This window comes from Natrix helvetica, assembly GCF_964273705.1.
Source record: "Natrix helvetica genome assembly, chromosome: 2".
In the NCBI taxonomy this organism is placed as follows: Eukaryota; Metazoa; Chordata; class Lepidosauria; order Squamata; family Natricidae; genus Natrix; species Natrix helvetica.
Genome location: NC_138552.1, coordinates 199,001,993 through 199,029,944, shown reverse-complemented (window position 1 = coordinate 199,029,944; position 27,952 = coordinate 199,001,993). Strand labels below are relative to the sequence as shown.

The 27,952-nt window shown below is 41.5% G+C and overlaps 1 protein-coding gene across 2 annotated transcripts; it reads left to right on the top strand.

Annotated features, from left to right (window-relative positions):
• Positions 1 to 1,337: 1,337 nt before the first annotated feature.
• Positions 1,338 to 26,869, top strand: SLC2A12 (solute carrier family 2 member 12). Of its 2 annotated transcripts, none has more exons than XM_081945547.1 (5): positions 1,338 to 2,481; positions 14,165 to 15,496; positions 20,505 to 20,627; positions 21,717 to 21,849; positions 26,312 to 26,869. In XM_081945547.1, exons 1-5 carry the CDS (start codon positions 2,379 to 2,381, stop codon positions 26,415 to 26,417), a joined length of 1,797 nt encoding a protein of 598 aa, XP_081801673.1. In that variant the 5' UTR covers positions 1,338 to 2,378; the 3' UTR covers positions 26,418 to 26,869. The 2 variants fall into 2 exon arrangements, with proteins under 2 accessions (XP_081801673.1, XP_081801674.1); XM_081945548.1 differs by having other exon boundaries at positions 1,338 to 2,601.
• Positions 26,870 to 27,952: the final 1,083 nt, after the last annotated feature.

Below are 27,952 nucleotides of genomic sequence, written 5' to 3'. Positions count from 1 at the left end.
TGCCATATATCTATGACAATTGCAGTGTCTCAGGGTTATGTAATTACCATTTGCAACTTCCCAGCCAACTTCTGAAAAACAAACTCAATGGGGAAAGCTGGTCATTCACTTAATGATTACATTATTAACAACTGCAGTAATTCACTTAACAACTGAGTCAAGAAAGGTCGTAAAATTGGATACAATTCACTTAACAATTGCTTTGCTTAGCAATGGAAATTCTGGTCCAAATTGTAGATATAAATCGAGAACTACCTGTAATGATAGCTTCATATTTTTTCATACACTGCAGCATTAGCCCTTCAATAGTGACTTATTTTTTTCTGCTTTACCTTGCAGTACAAAAAGTAGGGAAGAAAACAACTAAATTGCATCTGAGTACAAATATTGAATTTAAGAAAACAAAATATTACACGTCTCATTGTTGTGTTGGGACAAATATTTTATCTGGAGAGTTGTGGAAAATGTTTATTGAGGATAGAAGTTATAGATGAGCCTTCTCTTTGAATTATTCTTTGAAAATAATGAGACCACATCGGAAGTAGAATTAAAATTCTTCTTGATGAACAGCTTCTCATTTGTCTATAAAGATTCTCATTCATCAAGGTCACGATTGTCCCAAAGTAAAGGCACCAGGAGTTTCTGATTTTTTCTTTAAGAGGTTTCACTTCTCATTCAAGAGAAGTGAAGCTTCTTCAGTTCTTACTATGTGAGAGGACACAGATTATTAGCACCAACCCTCATTGACTGGCTGTTTGCAGAATGTATAAATCCCTTCCATGCCCGCAAGTTAGTTAGAACTGAAGAAACTTCTTGGATGAGAAGTAAAACATCTTAAAGAGCCCAGTTGCCTTTAAAATAAAATCATTTTTGAAGTTTCTTATTTGCTTTGGATTTTCCTCACTTGTGTTGATTTTAGTACTTCTGCCATTCACTAGAAAATTGTTATGATAAAATCCCACTGCCGAGGACACTGAATGGATCTGGAATCATAGTCTCCCCTGCTTAAATGTTAAATTAAAGTTAGTAAACCAAGCCTGATACATTCTTGACAGGAGCACTAGAGGGGTGTTTGCGTCAAAAAGTCAAGGTAGTGACAGGAGTGCTGTGATTAAATCCCCATCTCTTTTTCACATCATGTACTGTGCATGATGTGCAAAAAGCTATAGAGCTTCAATCACACAATTGTGGCCCCCTCCTCTTGACTTTTTTTCACATTTACAGACCCCACCTTGTGATTTCCACTATATTCAAAGCTAGCAGAGCGCATGTACTGAAATTTAAAAGTTTAAAAAAGCCATGGTAAACATTTACAGCATTACCCTCCCCAGAAATGTAGTATTTAAATATTACTGGCGGGATGACACATTGTCCTGAGGCAGTCTTGTTTTGCTTTGTGCAACATAATCAACCCCTGGGGTTTGTAATCCTGTAATCCTCCAATTGGTTTATAATTTTGTGGTTATGTGTGAACCCAAACAATTGGGGGTTGTTCAGGAAATGATGCTACTTAAATAGAACATTGTGAGATTAATATAGTTATTAAATTTATTGTAGGCAATGCTACATTTCTCATGTAATTTCTGCAAGACAGCTGAATCAAAAATATTTATACACACCCACATCCTACTCTTGCCTGGGCAAAATCTCTTTAATTTTTTACAGAAATAATCCACTTTTGACCTGGCTATAAGCACCCCGTTTTTCTTTACTTACGTGTCCAGGGTTCTGCTTCCTTTTTCTTGCCAGCATAGCATCCTTTATTTTGGAGCGTGGGGCGCAATAAATATTGGATTTGCTTTAAGTGACTCTTTCCCACATTTATTTAATTGTTCAGAACGGTTTAAAAAAGATATAAAATGATGGTCCTGTGCACGGACGGTACCCTGTGTGCTCGTTTGGCTCGTTTGTGTAGGCCCTGCAAGTACTTCAGTTCTTAAAACACACACACGCCCGCACGGGGCTGGCTGGGGGCGGGCGGAGTAAACAGGAGCGGGGATAAAATACTCCTTGTGGAGAAACAGCTTCGATTAGAACGAGGAGCTCCAGAGCTTCGGCTGAGCTCCACCTTCCTCCTCTTCGGTTTTCTCAGCTATTTGTTCAAAGCGAAAACAATACGTCTGAACAACAACAACAAAAAAAGATTCCCTCCCTTTCGCGCCGCTGATAGGCTCCGCCAGAATAGCAACAGGCCGGGTCACCGAAAAGGGCAAAGCCAGCGGTAGCGGAAAGAAAAGTTACTCGCGGGTCGCTTTGGTAACTTTCAGATTTCTCCCCGCTGCCATGAGCAGGACGGCGAGACTCATCGCCGGTCTAGAGCGCCTGTAAAGGCGTTTGAGTCTCGAAGGGCCCCCCCTGGCCTTTCTCAGGCTCCAGCCATGTTACTCGGGCAGAAGAAGGAGGACCTCAGTCCGAAAAACCAGAGCGAGACAGAAGAGGGTACCGCACGCAGGAGCCTTCACGAACCTCCAGCTCAAACAGGTAAAGCAACCGAATCCGGATTGTCGGCATGCTTTGCAGACTTGACAAGATGCAGATAAGGTTCGTCTGTAACTTTCCCGTTTCAAGAAACAGAACAATAACGAAGGGGCAAAATGCTTGGTAAGAAACAAAATAGCCCGGAAACTTTGCAATCGTTTTGTCAACTCAACTTTCTCATTCCTGTTTTTCCTTTAGGGAGGTGCTGGAAGCATCACTATCAGTATGTATGTGTACATATAGATCCTTTGGGCGTTTCGAGAAGTCGGAGGAGGCGAAGGAGAAGAATTCTGCTTGTTCTATTTTAGCTTGGTAGCATTTCTGTGTGGTGTGTATAAAGCTAAGCAATGAGATGCGGGATGTGTGCCTTGGAATCAGTCTTGATTCCTAATGACTGCCAGGAAAATCCCGGTGGTTTTCTTGGCAAGATTTCAGAAATAGTTTGCCATTGCCTCCTGCTTACTCTCCTGTTGAAGGAGAGTCCTTGGCTGAAGATCACCAGCTGGCTTTGTGCCTGAGGCAGCACTAGAACTCGGGACCCCCAGTTTCTAGCCTGAAGCCTTAATCACTACCGTAATCTAATATATCAACTCACTCTCATTTAAGCAATAGTAAGTAGGTTTTAATACAGTTTTTCCTTGTCTAAGTAAGTTTCCATCTGCTACAGCACTTTGATCTTATCCTTGCATCATTTTGCATGTAAGGTGAGGGTTGCTTATCTTGCGCTTATTTTATTTCCTGATTTAATTGGACTGACAAGGTGTCCCCACTTATTGCAAGATATATTATAATCTGTTGTGCCCTTTGCAGTACACTATGAAAACAACATCTGTCTCTCTTGAAGCTTCAATTCTTCATCTGACTATGGTTGTCTTTCCAAATGTTTGATGATGATTTTGGCTCTGATTTCAGAACACAGCAAGACTGGTATTATCTCTGTTTTCAAAAACCCTTAAGATTGCAATGTCATTATTGTTCCATTTTGTTTATGCCTACTTGGTCTTTTGCAGATTTCCAAAAGTAACACAAAAGAGCTACATGGGGTGGGTTCACAATGTGCTGATGCTAAGGATTTAACTTTCGCATGACAGCTGAGATACTTGGAGTGGCTTGTGCAGATGATTGTTTGCAATACATGTACAAATCCTTTTAGGAAGCACTTCTATTCTAGCCAGTGAATTCATAAAATGCCCTCTCTTAAAAGCCTGCAGCAAGGAATGTGGGAGGTTGGAAGAGAACTTGTGTTAGTACGATAAGGACTAATGGGCATGATTGATTAACCTTGAACACTTGCTGGATTAGTTAATTAAGTAAAGAACATGGGCAGGATCAGCTTGTTCCTTTAAGAAAGCAAAGAGTTTAGGATTTCAGGGGAAATGGTATAGGTCTGTGACGGTGAACCTATGGCATGTGTGCGCTCACCACCTGACTTCGGCCTTCTTTTTTGGCCATTTTTCACCCTCCGGAGCCTTCCCTGAAGCCTCCGAAGGGTGAAAAAAAGTTTGGGAATGGACTTCTGGTTTGCGTGCTGGGCCATTTTGCGAGCTCCAGAGGCGTTTTGCACCCTCCAGAGCCTTCAGGGAAAGCTCTGGAGTGCGAAAAACACCCCTACGGACAAACCACTTCCAGGTTGCCCGGGGGGGGGGGGAGGCTGTTTTTGCCCTCCCCAGGCTCCTAGAAAGCCTCTGAGCCTGGGGAGGGTGAAAAAAGCATGCCAATAGCAGAGGGGGGTCGGTGTCGTGCGTGCATGCACGCTGGGGTGGCACACATAGCATTATGGGTGTGGCACGCCTGCGCACCCTCTGCGCTCCCCCCGTTTTTGACACGCGATCTAAAAAAGGTTAGCCATCACTGGCATAGGAGATTAACAGAAGCACACAGAAGTACACAGGTAGTCCCCGACATATGGTAACAATTGAGCCCAACATTTCTACTATTAAGCAAGAGTTGTTAAGTGAGTTTTGCCCCATTTTATTACTTTTCTTGCCACAGTTGTTAAGTGAATCACTACAGTTGTTAAGTTAGCAACACTCTTGTTAAGTGAATCTGGTTCCCGCATTGGCTTTGCTTTTAATTAGCAAAACAAAAAACAACCCTCCTCTGGTGTTAGTGACCATCTCCAGAGTTCAGGCATCCGTACCTGGAAAGGTCTCATGTCTCCATTGCCTGCATCTCTTAACATCTCTTAAACTATGCTGCGGCTCCTGACTTCCCATCTCACCTCAAGCCTTCAAGCTGCCAAGCTCATTTCCCTAGGAAGAAACAGTGTTTTTGATGGGGGCCATGCCAGTCCTTTGCTTTGTTTCATAACAGCATCCTGGTAATGGGAGGGAATGGGGACCCATATATTGAATGGCTCAGGTTTGTTGTGGCTTATGGTATTCTTTCATTAGGCCAGTGTTTCTCCACCAGCCTGAAAGCCAGTTTGGTCTAGTGATTAAGGAAACTAAGTTTAGTCCTGCCTTAAGCATAAATTAACAGTCTTTTGGCCAGTCACATACTCTCAACCAAGTTCACCGCTGCAGGGTGGTTGTTGTGGGGAAAATTGGTGGAGAAAGGAATAACCGGTATGTTATCTGCCTTGAGCTATTTGTAAAACTAATAAAGGTGAGAAATAAGTAAAGCAAACCTTGGCGAACCTAAGCTGTGTGGACTTCAACTCCCAGAATTCCACAGCCAGCATGTTGTTGCTAAGGCTGAGAAACACTGTATTAGACAACTGGCAGATATCCGTTGCTATCACTTAAAGAGACACCACACGGCCAATGGAATGGATATTGGCCCTTTTAAATTTGAGGGCCTCGGCATCTGTCCAAGAATGGCATTCTCAGATGGTAGGTTTGGGTAGAGGTCAAAATTCTGTTTGTTGATAATAGTCTGAATGTGGCTTAGATTTAGATTATTCAGCACCTTATTTCCAGTTATATGTAAAATAACTAGATCCCCTCCCCCCCAAAAAAAGTCATTGATGATGTAATAAAATGATGTTCTGATAATGGCTTGTTTCATATATCTGCAACGTAAATTAATTGGTTACATTTTGGATTATTTTAAAGGCTCATTGTCTCCAGTGACCATACATGGCTTTAGAAAAAAGCACTTTTAATTTTGCAAATAGTTGCACGCGGGCACACACACAGACATACACACATACACAGATACATACACGTACATATAATACATACACACATATGCACACACACACAAATGTAAGTATGTAAAAAGCCTTTATCTTTTGAATTTGCTGCCTCTAGTACCAAAAAAAAACACTGTTATGTTGTTCATAATTTTTATTTAGGTTATTCCTAATTATATACTAGGGAAGAATGCATAGAAAGGGTTTACAGTGTAATTCGATCACATTTTTTAGACTTTTCATTAATGCCCTATATTTTTATTAAAATAATGTCAAGGGTTGTAGAGCTTTAAAATGAAAGTTTGGATTGGATTGCATTATATACATACAGCATTTCTTCCTACTGGTAGTACTTCTTTTTATGCTGTTTTCTACTTCTTCCTTCTCTTTCACTTTGCCATTAATTCAAATCGCTGAGTCCAATTGTATCCAATTGGATCTTTCTGTACTGCTTGCCTGAGACTGCTAATATTAGATGGATATGACTAATGTACACAGTATATTGTTGATATATGGGTGCTACTCAGGTTAGCAAGTTAGAAGTTAATCCAGCATTAAAGTTCTGTAAATTTCCTTTATCTACTTACCATATTTAAGAAAATGCCCATCACTCTTGCAGAGGGATTCTGGGTGGTATATAGTAAAATATTAAAAACATAACATAGTATATAAAATTTAAAGAGGCAAGAAATGTTAAAAGTTAGGGGGCACTTTCAGGGAGCTAATCAGCCCTATGGCTACAGGTTCCTCTGCACATCTGAAGCAAGGGCACAGAGCCATGTTTTTACACCTTTACGGAAGGTCAAGAGAGTGGGGGCCTGTGTCACCTCTGAGGGGAGAGCGTTCCACAGGGTGGGTGCACAGCAGAGAAGGCTCTCTTCCTGGACCCCCACCACTCAGAATACTTTGGTTGACAAAGTCCGCAGAATACTTTCCCTACCTGAGTGGGTGACATAGGCTGATGTAACCAGATGAAGATGCTTCCATAGGTAACCCTACTCCATACCATATACAGGTTTTAAGGGTCATAACCAACATTTTGAATTGGACCTGAAAACAGACTTGGCTCAGATCTCATGTAGCAGAAGGGTTATATACACCATTCTTTGGATGCCCAAGATTGTCTGCAATCTCATTTTTTACCAGTTGAAGCTTCTGGATTCTTTTCATGGTAGCCCCATGTAGTTTTTCTTCTTCTTCTTCTTATGAGTGCTCCAACACTAGAAGTTTTTAAGTAGATATTGGATAACCATTTGTTGAAATGGTAAAGGATTTCCTGCCTGAATAGGGGGTTGGACTAGATTAGATTTCCAAGGTCCCTTCCAACTCTGTTATTCAATTCTGTTCTGTTCTGTCCGGTCTCTTCCATTCCACTCCACTCTACTCCACTCCGTCTTTCTTAGCCCAACCAACCTCACAGGGTTGGGGGGGGTGGGGGGAATTGAGTGTTCTGTGACCATTGTTTTTCACCCCAAGGGAGAAATAGCAAACAACCCAAGCAGGTTTTGCATCCTTGAATGCTGTATTTGCTGTAAATAAACCACCTTTGTGTTACAGTTATAACAATTGCCTCACTAAATGATTGCTTAGGTAATATTCACCCTCTTAGGAATGCTTGCAGATGTGCGTAGCACATTTCAAAATCAGGCAGGGTTAAGGGCTCCAACAACTGAATTGAGTGCAAAGAGGTTCATGAAAGGATGAGTCCCAGGAACAGCTGAAGGAAAGATTAGAAATCAGAGTAGACAGAAAGGGATTCAGAAAAGCTTCAGCTTGTACAAAAGTTGAAAGGACCAGAATTCTCCCTCTAGTCATTCAAACCACAAATGCTGTTGAAATTACCTGTGTCCTGGAGAAGGAGAGAGGAAATAAGGGAGGAATAGTGTTAACAGTGTAAGCAACACAATAGGACAATTCTGTGCTGTGCATTTAAGAAATTTAGATTTACTGGTAGATAATGTCCAGGAGAACATTTTCACATTTTAGCCTCTAAAGTGTATATTTTCAGAAAACTATGCAGTAAATATGTGTGTGTTGGGGAAAGTTGAGTTCTAAATATAAAATGTAAATCTAAATGTAAAATCCAAGCTAATGCACGTCAGCCTGTGCAACTAAACATGCTTATACAAGAACTAATGCAAGTGCCTTCATTTTAAATTTATTGCTTAGATGTTAGTAAACCTCTAATAATAGAAATAAAAGAAGCAGTCATTAATCTTGTGATAAATCACAAAGCTTCATATAATTGTAAGAAGATAATGTTGTTTCCCATCAAGAATCTGCTTGGAAAGGAAAGGGGACAGCTTGGGTCCTTTGTAACTTAACTGTCATAAAAAAAAGGTGACAAATAGGTCAAGTAATGTTAATTTGTATGCCACTTAGAGTCATTGTTGAATTTGGGCAGAAATTTAAATTATAAATAAACAATCTTTTTTTTTGCATTTTATTAATTTCCAAGTGCTTAATTCTGTAGTAGTACCTGACGTCGTAAGAATTTATCATTACCAATCGATGAGTAATCTGCTGGGATTGGCAGCTATAATGCATTTAATGAAATAAATTGTATAATGTGTGGATTTTAATAAAGTAGCATGTATGAGAAACTGGAACTATGCCAGATTATGTTTTCTTACTTGCATAGTAGCATTTTAGAAAACATTCCTTTCACTTTCTTCTCATGCAATTTTCCAAATGTTTGTCATCTGGCTATAATTCCCACTCCTAAATGTTAGTATTTGCAGAATAGTTTACTGTATGCCCTAATCTGGATGCTATTTATTGATTCTTTTTATGCTACTTTGCAATATGTATATTATTTTCTGTTCTTGAGTACCTTGTCTGAAATATGTGCCAGTTATATCCATTGTTAATTTTTCATTTACCTGATTGCCCCCCCCCCCAACCAAACAAAGTATCTGGTGATCTCCATTTTCTCCATTAGTTATTTACAGTGTCATTAGACTGAGTAGGCAACTACAATTTTCCACCCTGTTTCCTTATTGCTGGCCTTTCTCATCCCAGAGCATGATTCACCTAGCCAAATCATATGCTTCCCCATCTATGATGAAATAGTTGGCAGCAGCAAGCAGAGAGGTGAGAAAGAGAACCCGGACAATACATTGCTACATTAGCAAGTTTTTCTAATGCCATAGAACTTTTTAGAACTTCTAATAGAACTTCTTTTTTTTTTTCTTCCCGGCATTTTCCAGCAAGTGCAAGGTGTGGGGTGTTTTTTTTTTTCAATGGAGTGTTGATCCATTGGGTACAACAAGAATTGACTAACCAGATTGTCACCCGAGCCCGATGTCATGGGTTGAGAGAGAGGGATTGGCCCAAAATCACACTGGCCCAAAGTCACCCTGCCTAAGACGGAACTTATGGTGACTTGGTTTCTAGCCTGGTGCCTTAAGTTCCACACCAAACTAAAGGTCTTTTCCTCAAAAAATTTCTAATGCCATAGAGCAGTGATGGCAAACCTTTTTGGCACTGAGTGCCCAAACCGAAATGCGTGGGTATGCGCCGGAGGACAGGAAACCCAAAGACCAGCTGGCTGGTGCGCGCATGCTTATTTTCTTGCCGTTTTGGAAGCCTGGTTTTTTTGGCTGTTTTCAGACAGATTCTCAGGCCATTTTGAGGCTGGTTTTCGAGCTGTTTAGGGGCCGTTTTCAGGCAGTTTTTGGCCTAAAAATGGCCTGGAAAACAGCCCGGAAAATGACCTGGTTTTGGGGCATTTTTCAGGACATTTTCTGCTGCTCCAACACCCTTGAAGAGCAGCTGGTGACAGCATGCGTGCCCACAGAGAGGGTTCTACGTGCCACCTCTGGTACACGTGCCATAGGTTTGCCATCACGGGCACAGAACATTGCTACACCAGCAATTTTTCCAATGTCATAGTTCCACTAAGGACCGTCTATGAAAAAGTTTTCATACAGGGATTTGGCAGGTTTGGATGTTTCCAAATAAGCTCATTAAAACCCAAAGAGCTGTGCTGGCTTCCAGCAGATTTCCGAGTATAATTAAAAGCTGTCGCCATCACTTACATAGCCCTACATGGCACAGAGTCATGTTATTTGCACAACAATCAGGCTCCATCTTTCTTTGTTCTACCTAGTTCTTGTCTTTATTTGACTGGAAAGTAGAATGATTTTTGGATATTGGGCGTGTGTTATATTATCGGGGTGTTATTTTTGTAAACTGTTTTTTAATCACTTCGAATCACTATTGTAACATGAATAAGTTATAACTTATTTAATTAATAAATAAGCCATTTCCAAATAATGTCAATGGTGAATAATAAAATATACAATTATAATAACAGGTAGTATAAGAAATAAAAAAGTAATTAGTTTTTAGTGTAATAAATACACACTTCAAAATGGTTTGCAATATTAAGTCAATACAATATGTTTTGAAATTACTGTTCAGGTTCATGTCTTAATTTACAGTTTCTTATGACTAACAAAAATAAACAAAGTGAAATGTAGCAAGAGATAATTTAAAAAGACCAAGTGAAAGGAAATCTAAGGAAATTAATCATTAAAATAGACTTGGGAGCCAACATGTATGTACTCTTGCAAAAAGTACAGGTTCTTTCTTGAATAACTACCTACTTAATAAATTGCAATGGTGCATGGAAAGCTAATCAACTTCTTCTGTTACCTATTTTCACCTATTATTCTGAAAATCATGAGCATCTCATTCTCCCTCCTCCTTAATGATGAATATGATGGCGTGTAATGTTTCTGGGCCCATTGTTTAACAACAGTTAAACAATGTAATTAATGGAACATGCATTCTAGTCCTTGGAAAGACCAACTTAAGGTGGATATTAAAATGTGTCTTTCAACCTATGTCCAGCTAGCATGATTAAATGGAATTTTATTTTATTTTATTCAGAGTTTCTTCTTTAAAATCAGAAACTAAAGTAATTTCTAATATACAAGATAAGTGGACTATCAGCAAAGTTAGGAAGAAAAAATGTAAATCATAAACAGTGCAAACCTCAGGCCACATGGTTAAGCAGGTTCATAAGATTTACAATGCTGTCTGCTTGAGCTAAACTTTACACACACACATACTAGATAGATAGATAGATACTGTAGATAGATAGGTAGACAGACAGATAGATATAGACAGGTGTGTGTGTGTGTTGTATTTGTGCTGATAAATAAATAAAGGGAGTCTAGTATAGATCTATTTCAACCTATTTAGCTCTCATCAGCTAGCCATACCCTTACTAGGATTTGAACCTGGGCTGTATTGCATATTAGGCAGATGTATTAGCCACTAAGCCAAAGGGTCTCCTCCTTATCAGCTGAGCCAGGAAAATAGGTATGTAATTGTGTTACAGCCTAGGTTCAAATCCCAGTAAGGATATGGCTAGCTGATGAGAGCTAAATAGTTTGAAATAGATCTATACTAGTCTCCCTTTATTTATTTATCAGCACAAATATAACACAAATATAAAAAAGGCAACATTAAAAATATGGTTTTCTGCCTGGATGGTCTCCTGTAGGGAGCCGATAGACAGAAAGGGGGAGTAGTGAGTTCCCTCCCATATTTGGGCATACCAGGGGTTGTAATACAAATACATATATATATATATGTTACGGTGAAAGACCGAAATCTGGTGAATGTCGACATTCACTGGTGAAAGACCGAATATTTCATTACATCGTTTTACATTCGGACCTTCGGTGAATGTCGACATTCACATAGTCGCTTGGTGTATGTCCAAAAATACCCTTATCCTCTCGACACCCTTACCCTAATACCTCGGCTCCTCGCTTCCTTTTAAGCGTCTTCTATTCGCGGAGTTTTTTTTTTTTAAACCTGCGATCCTTAAGAAGACGCTTAAAAGGAAGCGAGGAGCCGAGGTATTAGGGTAAGAGGTTTAGGGTAAGGGTGTCGAGAGGATTACCCTTATCCTCTCGACACCCTTACCCTAATACCTCGGCTCCTCGCTTCCTTTTAAGCGTCTTCTATTCGCGGAGTTTTTTTTTTAAAACCTGCGATCCTTAAGAAGACGCTTAAAAGGAAGCGAGGAGCCGAGGTATTAGGGTAAGAGGATTAGGGTAAGGGTGTCGAGAGGCTTACCCTTATCCTCTCGACACCCTTACCCTAATACCTCGGCTCCTCGCTTCCTTTTAAGCGTCTTCTTAAGGATCGCAGGTTTAAAAAAAAAAAACTCCGCGAATAGAAGATGCTTAAAAGGAAGCGATGAGCCGAGGTATTAGGGTAAGGGGATTAGGGTAAGGGTGTCGAGAGGATAAGGGTATTTTCGGACATACACCAAGCGACTATGTGAATGTCGACATTCACCGGTGAAGGTCCGAATGTAAAACGATGTAATGAAATATTCGGTCTTTCACCGGTGAATGTCGACATTCACCAGATTTCGGTCTTTCACCGTAACATACATACACACACACACACACACACACACACACACACACACACATATATATATATATATATATATATATATATATATATATATATATATAATACTGCATACCTGTACCCGTGAAAAATCTAATATATATATATAAGATTTTTCACGGGTACAGGTATGCAGGTCTTGGCATATTCGGGTCTTTTCCTGCCTAAGATTGAGAATATCTTGGCGACGTTTCGACGAGGTCCCACTCGTCATCTTCAGGCTCGTGCTTTCGGCTTCGTGCTTGTGCGAGCAAAGCGTGATCGGAACTGCCGTCTTTCTATAAATATTAATAAGGGTGTGTGGAGTGCTGGCTTTGTTGGTGTAGGCGGATGGTTGGCTGTGTTGTAACATCTTGATTAGTTGATAGAGTTGATGTTTGTAGATTAGTCGGCTGTTTCGTAACTCCTGTGTGGCTGAGGTACTGGCTGTGTGCCTATTGTTCTTTTGTGTTGTAACAACCTGGGTAATGGGCTGTGTGATGACATCCTGAGCACTATTGTAGTGATATCCTGAGTCCTGTACTGCAACCTCCTGGGAGGTTAGCTGCATTGTAACTTCCTGAGCCTTTGTGTTGTAACCTCCTGAGTTCTGTGATGTAATGTCCTGAGCAGATGAAAGAACCAAATTAATCTCCAAAACTGAACACTTCAACAAGAGAATAATTATGGAAGCCATCAAAATAGAGAAACATCCCCACAACAGGAATAAACGTGAGAATACCTTCCGCCTACCAGACATCTGGAAACTAGCCCTAGTCAACAAACAAGCCCCAGCCACGAAAACCGACACCAGACTTACAACAACACAGGACGCAACCACCAATCACCCTCACCAGAGTCAAACCCAAACCCATCCCATAGACCAAATGCAACCACCATCCAGAAGCCAAACCACGGTGGCATCACCAACTGCTGCACCCCCCTCCGACCCTCACACAAAGCAAACTGACACACGCCATGAACACATGGCCAGACCACAAACTCAGAACCAAACCAAAGCCCGGGATGTTACACCTCAGCCATCTGCTCAGGACATTACATCACAGAACTCAGGAGGTTACAATGCAAAGGCTCAGGATATTACAACGCAGCCAATCCCCAGGAGGTTGCAGAACAGGACTCAGAATATCACTACAATAGAGCTCAGGGTGTCATCACACAGCCCATTACCCAGGTTGTTACAACACAAAAGAACAATAGGCACACAGCCAGTACCTCAGCCACACAGGAGTTACGAAACAGCCGACTAATCTACAAACATCAACTCTATCAACTAATCAAGATGTTACAACACAGCCAACCATCCGCCTACACCAACAAAGCCAGCACTCCACACACCCTTATTAATATTTATAGAAAGACGGCAGCTCCGATCACGCTTTGCTCGCACAAGCACGAATCCGAAGGCACCAGCCTGAAATAAATAGTATGGGAGATATTATCTGAACAGTTTAACATTGCCTACTTCAATTGGAACTTCATGTGAATTCATGTTACCATTTAGTAGTTCTAATATAATTAATCTAGGTCCTTTCCTAAATCTTAAAATCCAAAGGATGAAAAAAGCTTATGGAAAATTTTTTTAAAGGAAGATAAGTAAAGTAAAACAAGTACTTTTCAAATAAAATGGTACTTTGTTATTACAACCATTTCTCAGGTTTCCTGTTGTCCATTACTCTGACATCTCAAACAGCCCCATGTTTTAGCAAAAAAGAAAAATGATGATGGAGATCAAAGATGTTTTGTTGTGAATACTCCCTCTAGATACACCATTTCAACTCATAACCAGCACATTCTGTCATGGAATTTTTGTTGATGACAAGTAATACTGGATAGGACTCCATTCATCAGCAGACCCTGGTTCCATTCGGGATCCAGAAAACTCTGTCACAGTTTGACCATGATTAACCATTTCTTTAGCTCAATTCTTAATTCTCTGGGCTCATATAGTATCTGGTTTTTGAAAAAAAAAGAGTTAATCTATTCAAAACTACTTTTATACAATTCTCCATTTTAACTGCTGGAGCATCATAGAAAGTATGGTTTCCAAGCTATATTTACTGATGTAACAAAACTAAATGGATTTTTTCTCATATCCTTTAATTTCAGGTTGTGGAAAGCTCACTCTCCTGTCATCTGTCATTGCGGCCATCAGTGGATTTTTGATGGGTTATGAGCTTGCAGTTATCTCTGGAGCTCTTCTTCAGCTAACTAGCATCCTAACACTTTCGTGCCGAGAACAAGAAATAATTGTAAGCACAATTCTTGTTGGTGCCTTGTTAGCTTCAATAACTGGTGGAATCCTGATAGACAAATATGGGAGGCGATTTACCATTATGTTGTCATCTGCTTTCCTAGTTGTGGGCAGTCTGATTCTGATCATTTTTGCCTCCTATGGACTACTTATAGTAGGACGGATTGTGATAGGGGTTTCTGTTTCTCTTTCTTCAACTGCAACATGTGTGTATATCGCAGAGATTGCCCCGCAGCACAGAAGAGGTTTGCTTGTGTGTTTAAATGAACTTATGATTGTTACGGGCATTCTTTTTGCCTACATTTCTAATTATGCTTTTGCTAATGTTTCTCATGGCTGGAAGTACATGTTCGGCCTTGTTATTCCACTGGGGGTTTTACAGATAGTTGCTTTATATTTTCTTCTGCCCAGTCCTCGTTTTCTGGTTATGAAAGGTTTCGATGAAGCTGCTAGTAAAGTACTTGGAAAGCTCAGGGCAACTTCGGACACTACCGAAGAATTGACCATGATCAAATCTTCCTTGAAAGATGAACACCAATATCATTTTCTGGATTTGTTCCATTCCAAAGACAACATGAGAACACGGCTGCTGATAGGGGTCGGTCTCGTTTTTTTTGTACAAATAACTGGACAACCCAACATCTTGTTTTACACATCCACCGTTTTGAAATCAGTTGGATTCCAGAGCAATGCAGCAGCTACTTTGGCCTCAACCGGGGTTGGAGTAGTTAAAGTGATCAGTACGATACCAGCTATTTTTTTTGTGGACCACTTAGGAAGCAAGACATTTCTCTGTATTGGCTCATCCCTCATGTCGGTGTCATTGATCACCTTAGGATTAGTGATGCAAAATATACACGTGAATGTCACCACTGTCTGTTTAAACCAGTCTTTGGAAGAGATTCTGTCTCAGGGAGCAGGAACTGGGACCTTCACTAATGAAACTTTTAAGGAACGTTTTGCTGGCACGACTTTATCTATTAAAAGTTCCTCACGGTGGAAGGATGAGATTGCTGATCCCGAGTATCAGAACGGGACAACATTGGTGGGAGACAAAACATTTGTCAGAATGCAAGCAGAATCCCAGGTTGCAGTTGAACCGGCCAAGGTGCAACCCTTTCTGAAATGGCTCTCTTTGGCTAGCTTGCTGGTTTACGTTGCTGCTTTCTCCATAGGACTTGGACCAAGTAAGTATTACATATATTGCTTTCTCTCATACTTTAGTGTAGTGTTAAGATGCTTGGATTGAAGTCACTGATCAGGAATGTTTTACAACAAAAATTGTAAAGCAAAATCTTTGCTGATGTGCCAAGGCAGTATGATGTGTCTAGGACAGTGGTTCTCAACTTGTGATGCACAGACACACACACACACTGGGGGGGGGGAATATCACAGGGGGGGTCTGCAAAGGTTTGAAGAAATTTCATGATTTAAGTCTTGAGTTAAATCTTGGTGGTTTGTGGCCACAAAAGGTATTTAAAAGGGGTCAGTGGTGAACGAAAGATTGAGAACCACTGTTGCAGGAAATAGATTTGCTTGCAAGCAGTTGGATTCCCCAGATCGATGTTTCTCAGCCTTACTGGCTGGGGAATTCTGGGAGATGAAGTCACACCTCTTACAGTTGCCAAGGTTGTGAAACACTGACCCAGGCGAAAGATAATATAATTGCTGTCTGTGTCACATCTTGTTTGGCCCTCAGAAGCTGCTTCTGGTAGTGCCTGTCTCATTAGTAAACAATACTTTTAGGTTGGAGGATACGTTTTATAGTTTAAGAATATGTTTTGGCTGGTAACCGTAGATCAATTTAAAGAATGGTTGCCGTCCTGAACATAGCCAGTCATAAAACATCCATTTATTTGAAAACAGGCTGGTGATATCATATCCCATTATTTCCTCTAGCTCCTGGAGGATGTGCTTAACCTCAGTGCTTTTCCTCAGATTAAGGGGATAAACTTCTAATCAGAGGTTGCAGTTTTTATTGGCCTCGGGACAGGCTATGTTGTGCCAAAGGCTTGGGGAAAAAAACCACATTAAATGAATTGATGCTGTGCTTTATATAGCATTATTATATATATTTTTTATTTAAAACATCTTAGCCAAAATAAATAGGATTTAGATAGGGCAGGGAACTTGGCTGACTTCAAGGAAGATTTCCTCAAGAATATTAATACTCCAGGGCATGTCACTTATCTCCTAATCAAATCTACACCTCCTACCTTTGCATCACTGTGGAAACAAGGTGAAATGATACTGGTGGTTGGTGCACACATCATAGTTAGCCATTATGTGATCTACTTGAAAGTAATGTAACACTAAGATATTGTGGTTTGTAGTTTATGGTTTACATTCAGGGTTATGTGTGAAGCCAACTAGGCTTTTAAAAAGACATCGATTGGTTTGTAATAGAAAGCTATTTTTGCCTTGTAAATACCATGATGAACAAATGGGTGGCTCACCAGTTGTGTTCTTTTTTGTGTTACACAGAAAGTAAAAGGTATAAGAGGGTTTTTTAAATCGGTTTTGCATTCTTAAAAGTGATTAAATTAAATCCAGCAGCTCCTTTCTGCTTTCTATTTTAGGCTAGGTTATTATAAATTACTGTATTTTTCGGAGTATAAGACACACCTTTTTTCCTCAAAAAAGAGGCTGAAAATCTGGGTGTGTCTTATACACTGAATGCAGCATTTTTTGCCTCCTAACCCCCCCCCCCCTTCACCAAAATGGCCATGCGTACCCTTATGGAGGCTTTCAGAGAGCTCCTGGGGGCTGGGGAGGGCAGAAATGAGCAAAAAATGGCCCGTTTTTGCCCCTCTCTAGCCCCCAGCAGCACTCTATAAGTCTCCATAAGGCTATGCATGCATTTTTTTTGACAAAAAATGGGCCCGTTTTTGCCCCCCCTCCCCAGGAGCACTCTGCAAGCCCCCCCCCCCCCAGCTATTCATGCCTTTTTTTAAAAAAAAGAAACAGGCCCATTTTCGAAAAATCGGGCCGTTTTGGGGAGGTTTGCAGAGTGCAAAAACTTTTTTTTCCCTTTTAGAAAGCTCTTTAACTGATTGATGAGAATTTCATTGATCAAGTGCTGTGCCAGCAGAAACAAAGTCTTAGGTGCTGCAGATTGTCAGCAATTTCCTTCTCCAGCACATGGATAAATGCACCTCCAAATACCTACTCTCTCTCTCCCTACCTACCTACTGTATTTCTCTCTCTCTATCCCTCTATCTAGCTATCTACCTCCCTGCTCGCTCGCTCTCCCTACCTATCTACTGTATCTCTCTCTATTTCTCTCTCTCTATCCCTCTACCTACGTACCTACACACACACACACACTCCCTACCTACCTACTGTATTTCTCTCTCTCTCTCTCTCTCTCTCTATCCTTCTATCTACCTACTTGTCTACCTACTCTCTCATTCTCCCTACTTATCTACTGTATTTCTCTCTTTCTATCTCTCTCTCTCTCTCTTTCCCTACCTACCTACTGTATTTCTCCATCTCTCTATTTCTCTTTCTCTCTCTCTATCCCTTTATCTAACCTACCTACCTACCTACTTACCTAACTACTCTTTCTCTCTCCCTACCTACCTACTGTATTTCTCTCTCTTTCTTTCTCTCCCTCTCTATCCCTCTATCTACTTACCTACTTTTTTTAAAAAATTGCCTCTTCAAAACCTTGGTGCGTCTTATACTCTGAAAAATACGGTATTAGCAGCTAACAAATACATACATCAATACTCTCAAAAATGAACAATTCCCTTTGTTCATAATAGTTGACAATTTTTTGGCCTCTGTGGCTCAGATTTCCTAAAATCTCAAGAAACTTTTTGCTTCATTATCTTTGGATTCCATTGTAGTATTTCAGAGCATCAGGTGGAATGAAAACTTAAAATGTCTGTCTGTTCTTTCTTCAGAGCCTTTAGCAGATTAGATGTCATGAATAGGATGATAGCTTGAATATCCAACATTGATTAAACCCTTCCTTTCACTTTTTAAATCAATTCTATTTTGAGAAATGCCTGAATCACAATTATTAATAATGCTAATATGTGAAAGAAACAGTCTCCGTCTCCAAGGAAGGCTGCTGAAAACCAAACAAGAACAGGCTTGCCCTCTTCTGAATAATATGAAAAAGCGTGTTAACATAAACTTTGCTGCTTTAGTATGTTGTTTTGGTAGGATTACTTGCTTCAAATGCTCAGTGATAATGAATCAAAGCCACAGACCAGGATGGGGCGTTGTTATATTCTAGTTTCTTTTCATAATATGGCCTCATTCCAAACTAAAGACGTACTTGAATTTCTAGAAACCTGGACTATGCTTGAGGCTACTGTATGGGGCCTCTCGTTTTTCATGTCCCCTCTTTCTGCAAGGGAACTTTTCCCCAGAGCAGAGCAAGGAACAGGATGGGAGCAAGTGAACTGATCTTGCTGCCTTCTTAAGATTGAGATCTTTATTTGGAAATTTCCTACGTTCTTAAGGCTCCGACTAATGAACCCAAGCATATCAGAACTCTAAAACTTGACTTCTTCTCAAAGTTCCTGTTTATTGAGTACATCATATCGGCACAACTTCAATGGAAAACCAATTCTAAATCTTTCCCGCAGTTTCGGTATAATTAAACTAGGAAATAACCCCATCCCCAGGTTATCACAGGTCATGTTGGCCAATTTGGTCAATTGCCGTGCTCTCCAGGCACTCCTTCCCAACCTTATCGGTTGCCAGTAGAGTTTGACCTTGGTTCTCATAAGAAAGCTCTTTGTTGTGTCTAGTAAAGCTTTCCAACCGCCTTCCCCACTTCCCCCCTCTGTGTGACAAAGGCGGAACAGAAAGATGGCTGCAGCTACGTTTGGTTCGAAGTGGACATGATGCCATTTAAGATCTTAACTTAAAGGTAGATAATGTTGAGATATTACTGTTCCTTAGTGAAGGAAAATTAGATAATAATGATTTCAACAACATCTGCAGGACTACTTGAATACCATTGGCATTGACAAAATCACCATCATTTGCAGAAGGCAGCTTTACTTGGATCAGCTTGTTTTAATATTAATAAACAGCAACATCTACCTATCCTGGTCCTTGGGAAGGACTTGCTAGGCAGAATAAAATACCAAATCCAGTCTAAATATCTGGCTGGCTATGTGACCAAACATAATTTATTCAATTTGTTATGTCCATCTCATCTGAGTGACTCTGGGTGACTCAAAACAGGTAAAAACAGTGGAAATGGGGAAGAGGATAGTCTGAATTTAGATTGCAACTAAGCAACCAAGCATTGTGATGGCAGTGTTTAACATCCAAAATAAATCAAATGGGTCTCCCAGATATATGTTTAGAAAAGAATCATTGTCCCTGATCAGCAAATATAACTCATTCAGTTAAGTCAATGGAGACGATAAATCAGAAGGCTTTCATTTGGTCTCCATGCCTACTTGGGAAGTCCTTCAAGGTCATCGAGTAGCACCTTTTATATAAGTCAGCTTAGAATGTTGTTTCAAGACACAAAAAGGAGAAAGTCAGGTTGTTGTTTTAAGACCTGGAACAAAAACCCCACTGTTTACCATATGGAGACTGTAAGCTGCTTTATTTTTATATTTTAATCACAGTATCCAAGTATTTCGTGCTTTGGAGGGATTTTTTTTAATGGATCATTTATGTGACTTTTAAAAAGTAGCTCCTTTTAAAATAAATGTTCCAATTTTATTATTATCTGTGGGTCTCTTCTGCTGCTTTTAGAACCTCTGTGATAGTTGATAATCCAGAATTTAATGGAACTATGAAGTATAAGAGGACGTAGTGTCTCAGTGGCTAAGATGCTGAGCTTGTCGATCAGAAAGATTGGCGGTTCGAATCCCTAGCACCGCATAATGGAGTAAGCTCCCGTTATTTGTCCCAGCTTCTGCCAACCTAGCAGTTCGAAAGTATGTAAAAATGCAAGTAGAAAAATAGGAACCATCTTTGGTGGGAAAGTAACAGCGTTCTGTGCACCTTTGGCGTTTAGTCATGCCAGTCACATGACCATGGAGACGTCTTCGGACAGCGCTGGCTCTTCGGCTTTGAAACGGAGATGGGCACCACCCCCTAGAGTCAGGAACGACTAGCACATATGTGCGAGGGGAACCTTTACCTATGAAATATAAGATCAGGGTAGAAGAGTGTGAAACTTGACTAGCTAACTGATTTTGTTTTTGATTTCAGTGTCGTGGTTGGTGTTAAGTGAAATATTTCCTGGAGGGATCAGAGGAAGAGCAATTGCTTTCACATCAAGTGTCAACTGGGGGGTTAATCTCCTTATCTCATCAACGTTTTTGACTGTAACAAGTAAGTTTGCTGCCTTTTTCTCCTCTTGGTGAAGTCCTTTAAAAATAAGTTGAATTGATGCATATTTGAGCAGAATTCCAGAAATCTGGGAAAGGCCAAACATTTATGGATGCTTCATTGCTGGAGGCTTTCAACAAAGTGTGGACAACCATTTGTCTGAGATAACATGAGGATTCCTGCTCTAGGCAGGGAGTTGGACTAGAGCAGTGATGGCGAACCTATGGCACGTGTGCCACATGTGTTCCTGAAGCCTTCGGAATGCTTAAAACCACCCTCCGAGCAAACCGGAAGTCACTTCCGGTTTGCTCGGAGGGTGGTTTTAAGTGCTCCGAAGGCGTCAGGGAAGCCTCCAGACGGTCCCTGAAGCCTTTGGAACGCTTAAAACGACCCTCTGAGCAAACCGGAAGTGACTTCCGGTTTGCTCGGATGGTCGTTTTAAGCGTTCCGAAGGCTTCAGGAAGGCTCCGGATGGTCCCTGAAGCCTCCAGAGGCCCTCTGGGAGGGCGGGGGAGGCTCTTTTTGCCCTCCCCGGGCTCCTATAAAGCCTCTGGAGCCTGGGGAGGGCGAAAAAAGCATGTAAAAATGGGGGGGTCGCGCGTTGTGCGCGCATGCGCACTGGGGGGTCACGCATTGCATTATGGGTGCGGCATGCCTGCACACGACCCCCCCTGCGCTCCCCCCACTTGTGGCACGCGAGCCAAAAAAGGTTCGCCATCGCTGGACTAGAGGACTTCTGTAGACAGGAGGATATTTTTAGTATTATATGACAAAATCACTCTTAGAATGAAAGCAAAGTAAAAGAGAAAATAGTCATTACTCGTTACGTCCAAGGAAATGACAATCGAGTAGTATATTTCATAATATCCTTTCTATTATCTGGTATAAGGTTTTGTTTTGTAAGCTAGTAATTTCTATATGTTGAAAATAAAACATACTTGTCATTTTTCAATGTTATACTGGTTTTGTAGTTGCTGTTACTCTGTGTATTAAGATTTGTATGTTATAGCAAATCTTGGGTAACCTCAGATTATTTGTCTAAAAATATGGGTCCCTAAAGTATCTGAGTCAAACAATTTTTATTCTTTTTAGACCTACTAGGCTTACCCTGGATATGTTACATTTATGCCCTGATGAGCCTAGCATCATTAGCTTTCGTCATTATCTGTATACCAGAGACAAAAGGATATTCTTTAGAACAAATATCCATGGAACTGGCAAAACAGTAAGTACAAAGCAATATGCACATATATTGTAGTTCAGGGGTGTCCAAACCAGGGAACTTTAAGACTTGTGGACTTCAACTCCCAGAATTCCCCAGCCAGTATGGCTGGCTGGGGAATTCTGGAAGTTGAAGTCCACAAGTCTTAAAGTTCCCAAGTTTGGACACCTATGTTGTAGTTGTTTATATATAAGTGTATTACAGGTAGTCCTCGATTTACGATCACAACTGACCCCAAAATTTCATTTAAGTGAGTTTGCCCCATTTTACGACCTTTCTTGCCCACAGTTGTTAAGTGAATCTCCATAGTTGTTAAATTAGTCAAACCGTTGCTAAGTGAGTCTAGCTTCCCCATTGACTTTGCTTGTCAGAAGGTCACAAAAGGAGACCACGTGGCCCCAGGTTACTGCAACCGTCATAAATAGGAGTTATTAATTGCCAAGCATTTGAATTTTGATCACATGACCATAGGGATGCTACAAGGGTTGTAATTGTGAAAACTGGTGGTAAGTCCCTTTTTTCGATGCTGTTGTAACTTTGAACAGTCACTAAATAAAGTCTTGTAAGCCGAGGGCTACCTGTACTATAATTAAAGATTTATTTGACTCCGGGGAAAAAGTCACTACACATCCCTCTGAATTTATAACACTTAAAGTTACACATTGTGATGGATGTAGGCTTGAACGGCTACACCATAGTTTTATGCTTTGATGATTCTCTGAAATGGAGAACAGTTGATGTCTAGTGCAGCGGCCCCCAAACTGTTGGGCACCAGGGACCGGTTCTGTGAAGAGAGGTTTTGCCACAGACCAGAGGGGGCGTGGTTTCATCTGCTGCCTGCATCCCACAAATAGGGCTTGTTTGCGCAAGCCAGTTTCTGGCATGCTGCGGCCTGATGCCGATATATGGTCTGTGGGTTGGGGAGCCCTGGTCTAGTGGACAAGTGGTGACATATTATGCAGTAGTAGAAAATAATGTCAGACTATGAGTGAATAGAATTGCCAGCTACCGCCACAAGTTATGCAAGCAAGCCATCACTGCCCCGATTTCCAAACCTGGGAGCTCTCCATTGTGGCCATAACTTTTCTGTCCACACTTGGCCTTTTAAAATAATATGAGAGACGGTGACATACAAATAGGCCTCTTTGAAAACCTCCTTTGAAACTGGACAAATGTCTTAATAGCAGCATTGATGCTAAGATGTTGTTGTTGTTGTTGTTGTTGTTATTATTATTATTATTATTATTATTATTATTATTATTATTATTATTATTATAGCTGCTATTTTTGATTGATTATTTTTAGATTTATAGTTTTAATATTTATAGAAAGTAGGATTGTGTGAGACACTCTTAGTTAGTTATATTGTGGAGGCAGCATATGAGATAGCATAGGTCCGGGATGGCGAACCTATGGCACGCTTGCCACATGTGGCACACAGAGCCATTTGTCAGGGCGTGCAAGGCACGCGCTGGCCAGCTGAGTTCAGCCTTTTTTAAGCCATTTTTCGCCCTCCTCAGGCTCCAGAGGCTTGATAGAAGCCTGGGGAGGGCAGAAACAGCCTCCCCCTTCTGGAAGCCCTCCGGAGGCTTCAGGAGCTTCCCCTGAAGACTCCAGAGTGCAAAAAACCGGTGTCCCCAGGAAGCCTCCTGAAGGTCCCTGAAGGCTCTGGAGGAATAAAAAAAGCCCTACGAGCAAACTGGAAGTGCCTTCCGGTTTGTCCGTTGGGTCGTTTTTCGTCCTCCGGAGCCTTCAGGGAAGCCTCTGGAAGGCCCCTGAAGGCTCCGGAGGGCTTAAACCGGCCCTACGAAGCAAACCAGAAGTCCGTTCCTGAACTTCTGGTTTGCCCATAGGGCCATTTTTTTGCACTCCGGAGGCTTCAGGGAAGCTCCTGAAGCCTCCGGATGGTATCGGCGAGGGGGGCTGTTTTTGCCCTCCCCAGGCTCCTAGAAAGTCTCTGGAGCCTGGGGAGGGCGAAAGAAGCATGCAAAAATGGGGGGGGGGAGCACCTGTCATGCACGCATGCATGCTGGGGGGGGTGTCACGCATTGCATTATGGGTGCAGCACGCCCGTGCACGCCTCCCCCTACGCTCCCCCCGCTTATGGCACGCGAGCCAAAAAAATGTTCGCCATCGCCGGCATAGGTAATTTTGTTTGCAGGAAGCCTATTTCAATACTTTCAGAAAGCTTCTGTAGACATAATCTTCAGTGTTTGAAAATTATGTGTACAGAAGCCTCAATTGGACATGTCAGAAAAGACACTGTTGCTAAGAACAATATGATAGCTTTAATTTAAACTGGGAAGCTGGGGAAATAACAGCTGCAGTGGTGTGAATAGTCCTGCTTCAAGCAAGAAATGTAAGCACTGAACTTCAAGAATTTGATGCCCTTCATCAGCCTGTGTGTGCTGTGTCATGGCAGTGTGTCCCTTGCTCTCTACTCTTTTAAACACTTACATACAAGTCTTCAAGTGTTTAAAAGAGTAGAGGGCAAACGGTTTTATGTTAGTCAAGCAGAGCATGTGACTACCTATACTAGCTATTTTGGAATTTACTTGCATAAATAAAAATGATTTTTTTTAGATCTTCTATTTTAAATCTTAAGTATTCTGTAGAAAGATGGTGCTGACTAGACGTTTGGGAAATTGAAATGCTCAATATTTAGAGTGTACCAGCTTGAGGAAAACTGTTAGGTATACAGTATATCAGTATTCTTTTGAAAAGGAATTGTGTGCTATGCTTATCATGACGGAAATATCCCATTTAATAACTTCTGACCTGGTGACATAGCATGGGAAAGGATGAAAAGCAAAGCTAATACCAACTGCTACCCAACATTTTTGGATCAATGCACACTTCTGGAATTTTGAAAGCCTACTTGCACTTCTACAAAATAGTTGGTCACACCCACCATGGCCCATATGCCAGAAAGCAAGCAAAACTGTAGCCACACATCGTTTTATTTTCTAGGAATTCTTCTGAGATATACGGGCAGTTCAGAAACCTTAATGGAAATAAAAATATTGCTGGAAATTGATTCCTGATGCGTTGGTCCATTCTAGTTCCTGTTGATTTCTTTTTCTTTTCTTTTTTTAATATAGAAGAGTCTTAAATAAAATCAGACAGGACAGAGGGTTTGGTAATATGTAAAGGTACATTTTTCCATCCAAGTTGGAACCCAGGGTCTCAAGGCAAAGCTTCCCAAACTGGCAGTTGCAAGTGGTGTGTGTGTGTGTGTGTGTGTGTGTGTGAGTGACGCTCCCACTCTGGCTGGACCAGACCACGCATGGGACCTCAGTGCTGTGTTCTCCTTCTTTGAATTCATACCAGCAGCTCTTGCAAGATCTGAACCTGCTGTTGACCACTGCTCAAGGCAACTTGGCAGAGTCTTCATCTCTCTCCTCTTCCAGGGACAGAATGGGACAACTTGCCATAGCCAACTTGCTGCGGGCAACCCACCATGTCTAACTTGCCACAGCCAACTCTCCATGGGACAACTCGCTGTGGGACAATTTAACAATTGTATTTAATTATTTTAAATAAAAGAAAGCATATTTTAATTTTGTTATCCCCATTTCATTCTGTCCCTCCTTTTGCACCCTTTCTTTAATGATTCTATTCCACCATTTATTTGATATTAGTTTGACTCTTGTCCTGCAGCGAGTTGGCCATGGCAAAGTTCCTGCAATGAGCTGGCTGCAGCAAGTGGGCCACGGCAAGTTAGCCGCGGTGAGTTCGCTGCGTCAAGTTGGCCGTGGCAAATCGTCATAGACCCTCCAGGGATAACTTTTCCTGGATTTGATGCTGGATCCTGGTAGTGAATGTGCGTATTCACTCCAGGCAGCCTGGGCATTGCACCTCTTGCAGAAAACAGTTTTGCAATGGGGAGCCAGTTTGACATCCCCTAAGTCTGTGATGGCGAACCTATGGCACGTGTGCCACAGGTGGCATGTGGAGCCATATCTGCCGGCACTCGAGCCGTCAGCTCCAGCGTGCATGTGTGCACCAGCCAGTTGATTTTCGGTCTTCTGGAGGGCCGGGGGAATTTTTGCTCTGCCCAGGCTTCAGGAAAGCCTCTGGAGCTTGGGGGGGTGAAAACTGCCCCCCCCCATGTGGAGGGGGTCATGCACGCATGCGCGGGGGGTCACACGCTCACGTGCAGGGGGCGCACGCACATGCGCAGGGGGCCGGGGCACATTGCATTGTGGGTGTGGGCACACGTCCGCACGCTATCACACCCGCATGGCTCATTTTGGCACGTGTTTACAAAAAGGTTCACCATCACTGCCCTAGGAAAAAGCTGCTTTGGAACAGAGAGAAGGTAAGACTGTAAAAGAGTGTCATATATATTCATTAGGTATTTTAGAGGGTCATAATACCCCATAGTTTGAGGATCTGTGTGTTTAGGAGTGAATGCTGATCCTTATGTTAAAGATTGTGCTGAAAATGTTTCCTCTTTTTTCAGAAAGCATGCCAAGAATCCTTTTTGTTGGATGGGCCAGCGGCAAAACCAACTGATTGGCTCAGCTATAGAACTTTCCAATAAAGACGCCAATGAACATTTCTTCTAGACAGAAGCAGAGGCAGGTGCTTGAGTCACTAAGTCTAGAAGAGTGCAAGATGGTAGAATTTATAGAAATCCTGCTGCTACACCTGAATGCTTTAGCGTCTTACTCTAAATTAGCTTTCTCTGATTTTTATTGTAGAGGACTTTTTTGGTCAGTGAACGTTACGAAATAATGAATTTGCACATTTTCAACACAGAACTGTCAAACTGTAAGGATATTTCTATGGAAATAAATCAATAAAAAAAACCCATGAACGTGATATAGCCAATTATACAAACATGAGAAATTTGTGCAAACTTCTCTTTTAAGAGAGTAAAATGTTTTAGTCACGCTCAGCAGACTTGTGCAACTGTACTCATCCTTTCTAGGCCTTTTAGCCAAGCTCTTTAAAAAAGGAAGGCCACTGACGATTGCTTCATGCTAAGTCACAAACACACAAACTGCATCACAGATAGTATTCCGGTTATGTCTGCTTGTTCAGCAATCAAAAGTTACGACGCAGTCATGAAATTCATTTTTTTTTTACTACCAGTTCTGTGGGGGTGGCTTGGTGGGCAGGGCAGGGCAAGGATACTGCAAAATCTCCATTCCAACCCCACTCTGGGGCCAGCTAGAGGTGGTATTTGCTGGTACTCAAAATTTCCGTTACCGGTTCTCCAGAACCTGCTGAATTTCACCCTTGTTATGACGGCACCAAACTGGTGACAAGGATGAAGTTGTGGCTGTTGCAGCATTTCTGTGGTCACGTGATCATGATTTGGGCCCTTGGCAACCGGCTTGCAGTTGCATCAGTTGCAGCATTTTGCAGTCACATGATTGCCATCTGTAACTTTTTCTGTCTGCTGATTACAAGGAAAGTCAGTGGGGAAACTGGCAGGGAAAATCTCAAATTGCTCCCACAGCCATACTCTGCAGCACCTGCCCATGACACCTTCCTACCCTCCTGTGCCTGCCTGGGACACCCACCTGCCCGTGACACCTTCCTACCCTCCTGTGCCTGCCTGGGACACCCATCTGCCAATGCTCAATACTGCCTGCCCATGGTACTTATCCATCTGTAGCTCTCACCTGCTTGCCTCTTCTGTTGTAATCATGTGAGATCCTTGTTTAATAACTTGCGTCATTCTGGGGTTAAGACAGCAGTTGGGAATGCAGGGGTTGCCGTTGCCTAGCAATGCAGCCACATGACTTCACACTTTGACCACATTACTAGTGACAGAAATTCCAGTCCCATTGAGTTATTATAACCTGAGGACTACCTGCTTGGCAGTCTATAATGGCTGCCTAAGAAAATCTACCCTAAGGTCATTAAATCTGGGCAAATGGCAAGATCTGGATATAGGAAGCTGTGGTTAAATTTGAATATAGTATTCAATTGTGGTTTAGAGTTACTTGCACGAGTTTATCTGAAAACTTCCCTTTCTCCCTGGAGATGGAAAAAAATCTGATTTGTGGTTTGAATTAAACATTTTCCTTTCTTTTTCAAGTGGTACTGACCTTAAGTTATGACATTTTTTTTAAAGCAAAGAGTTATATAT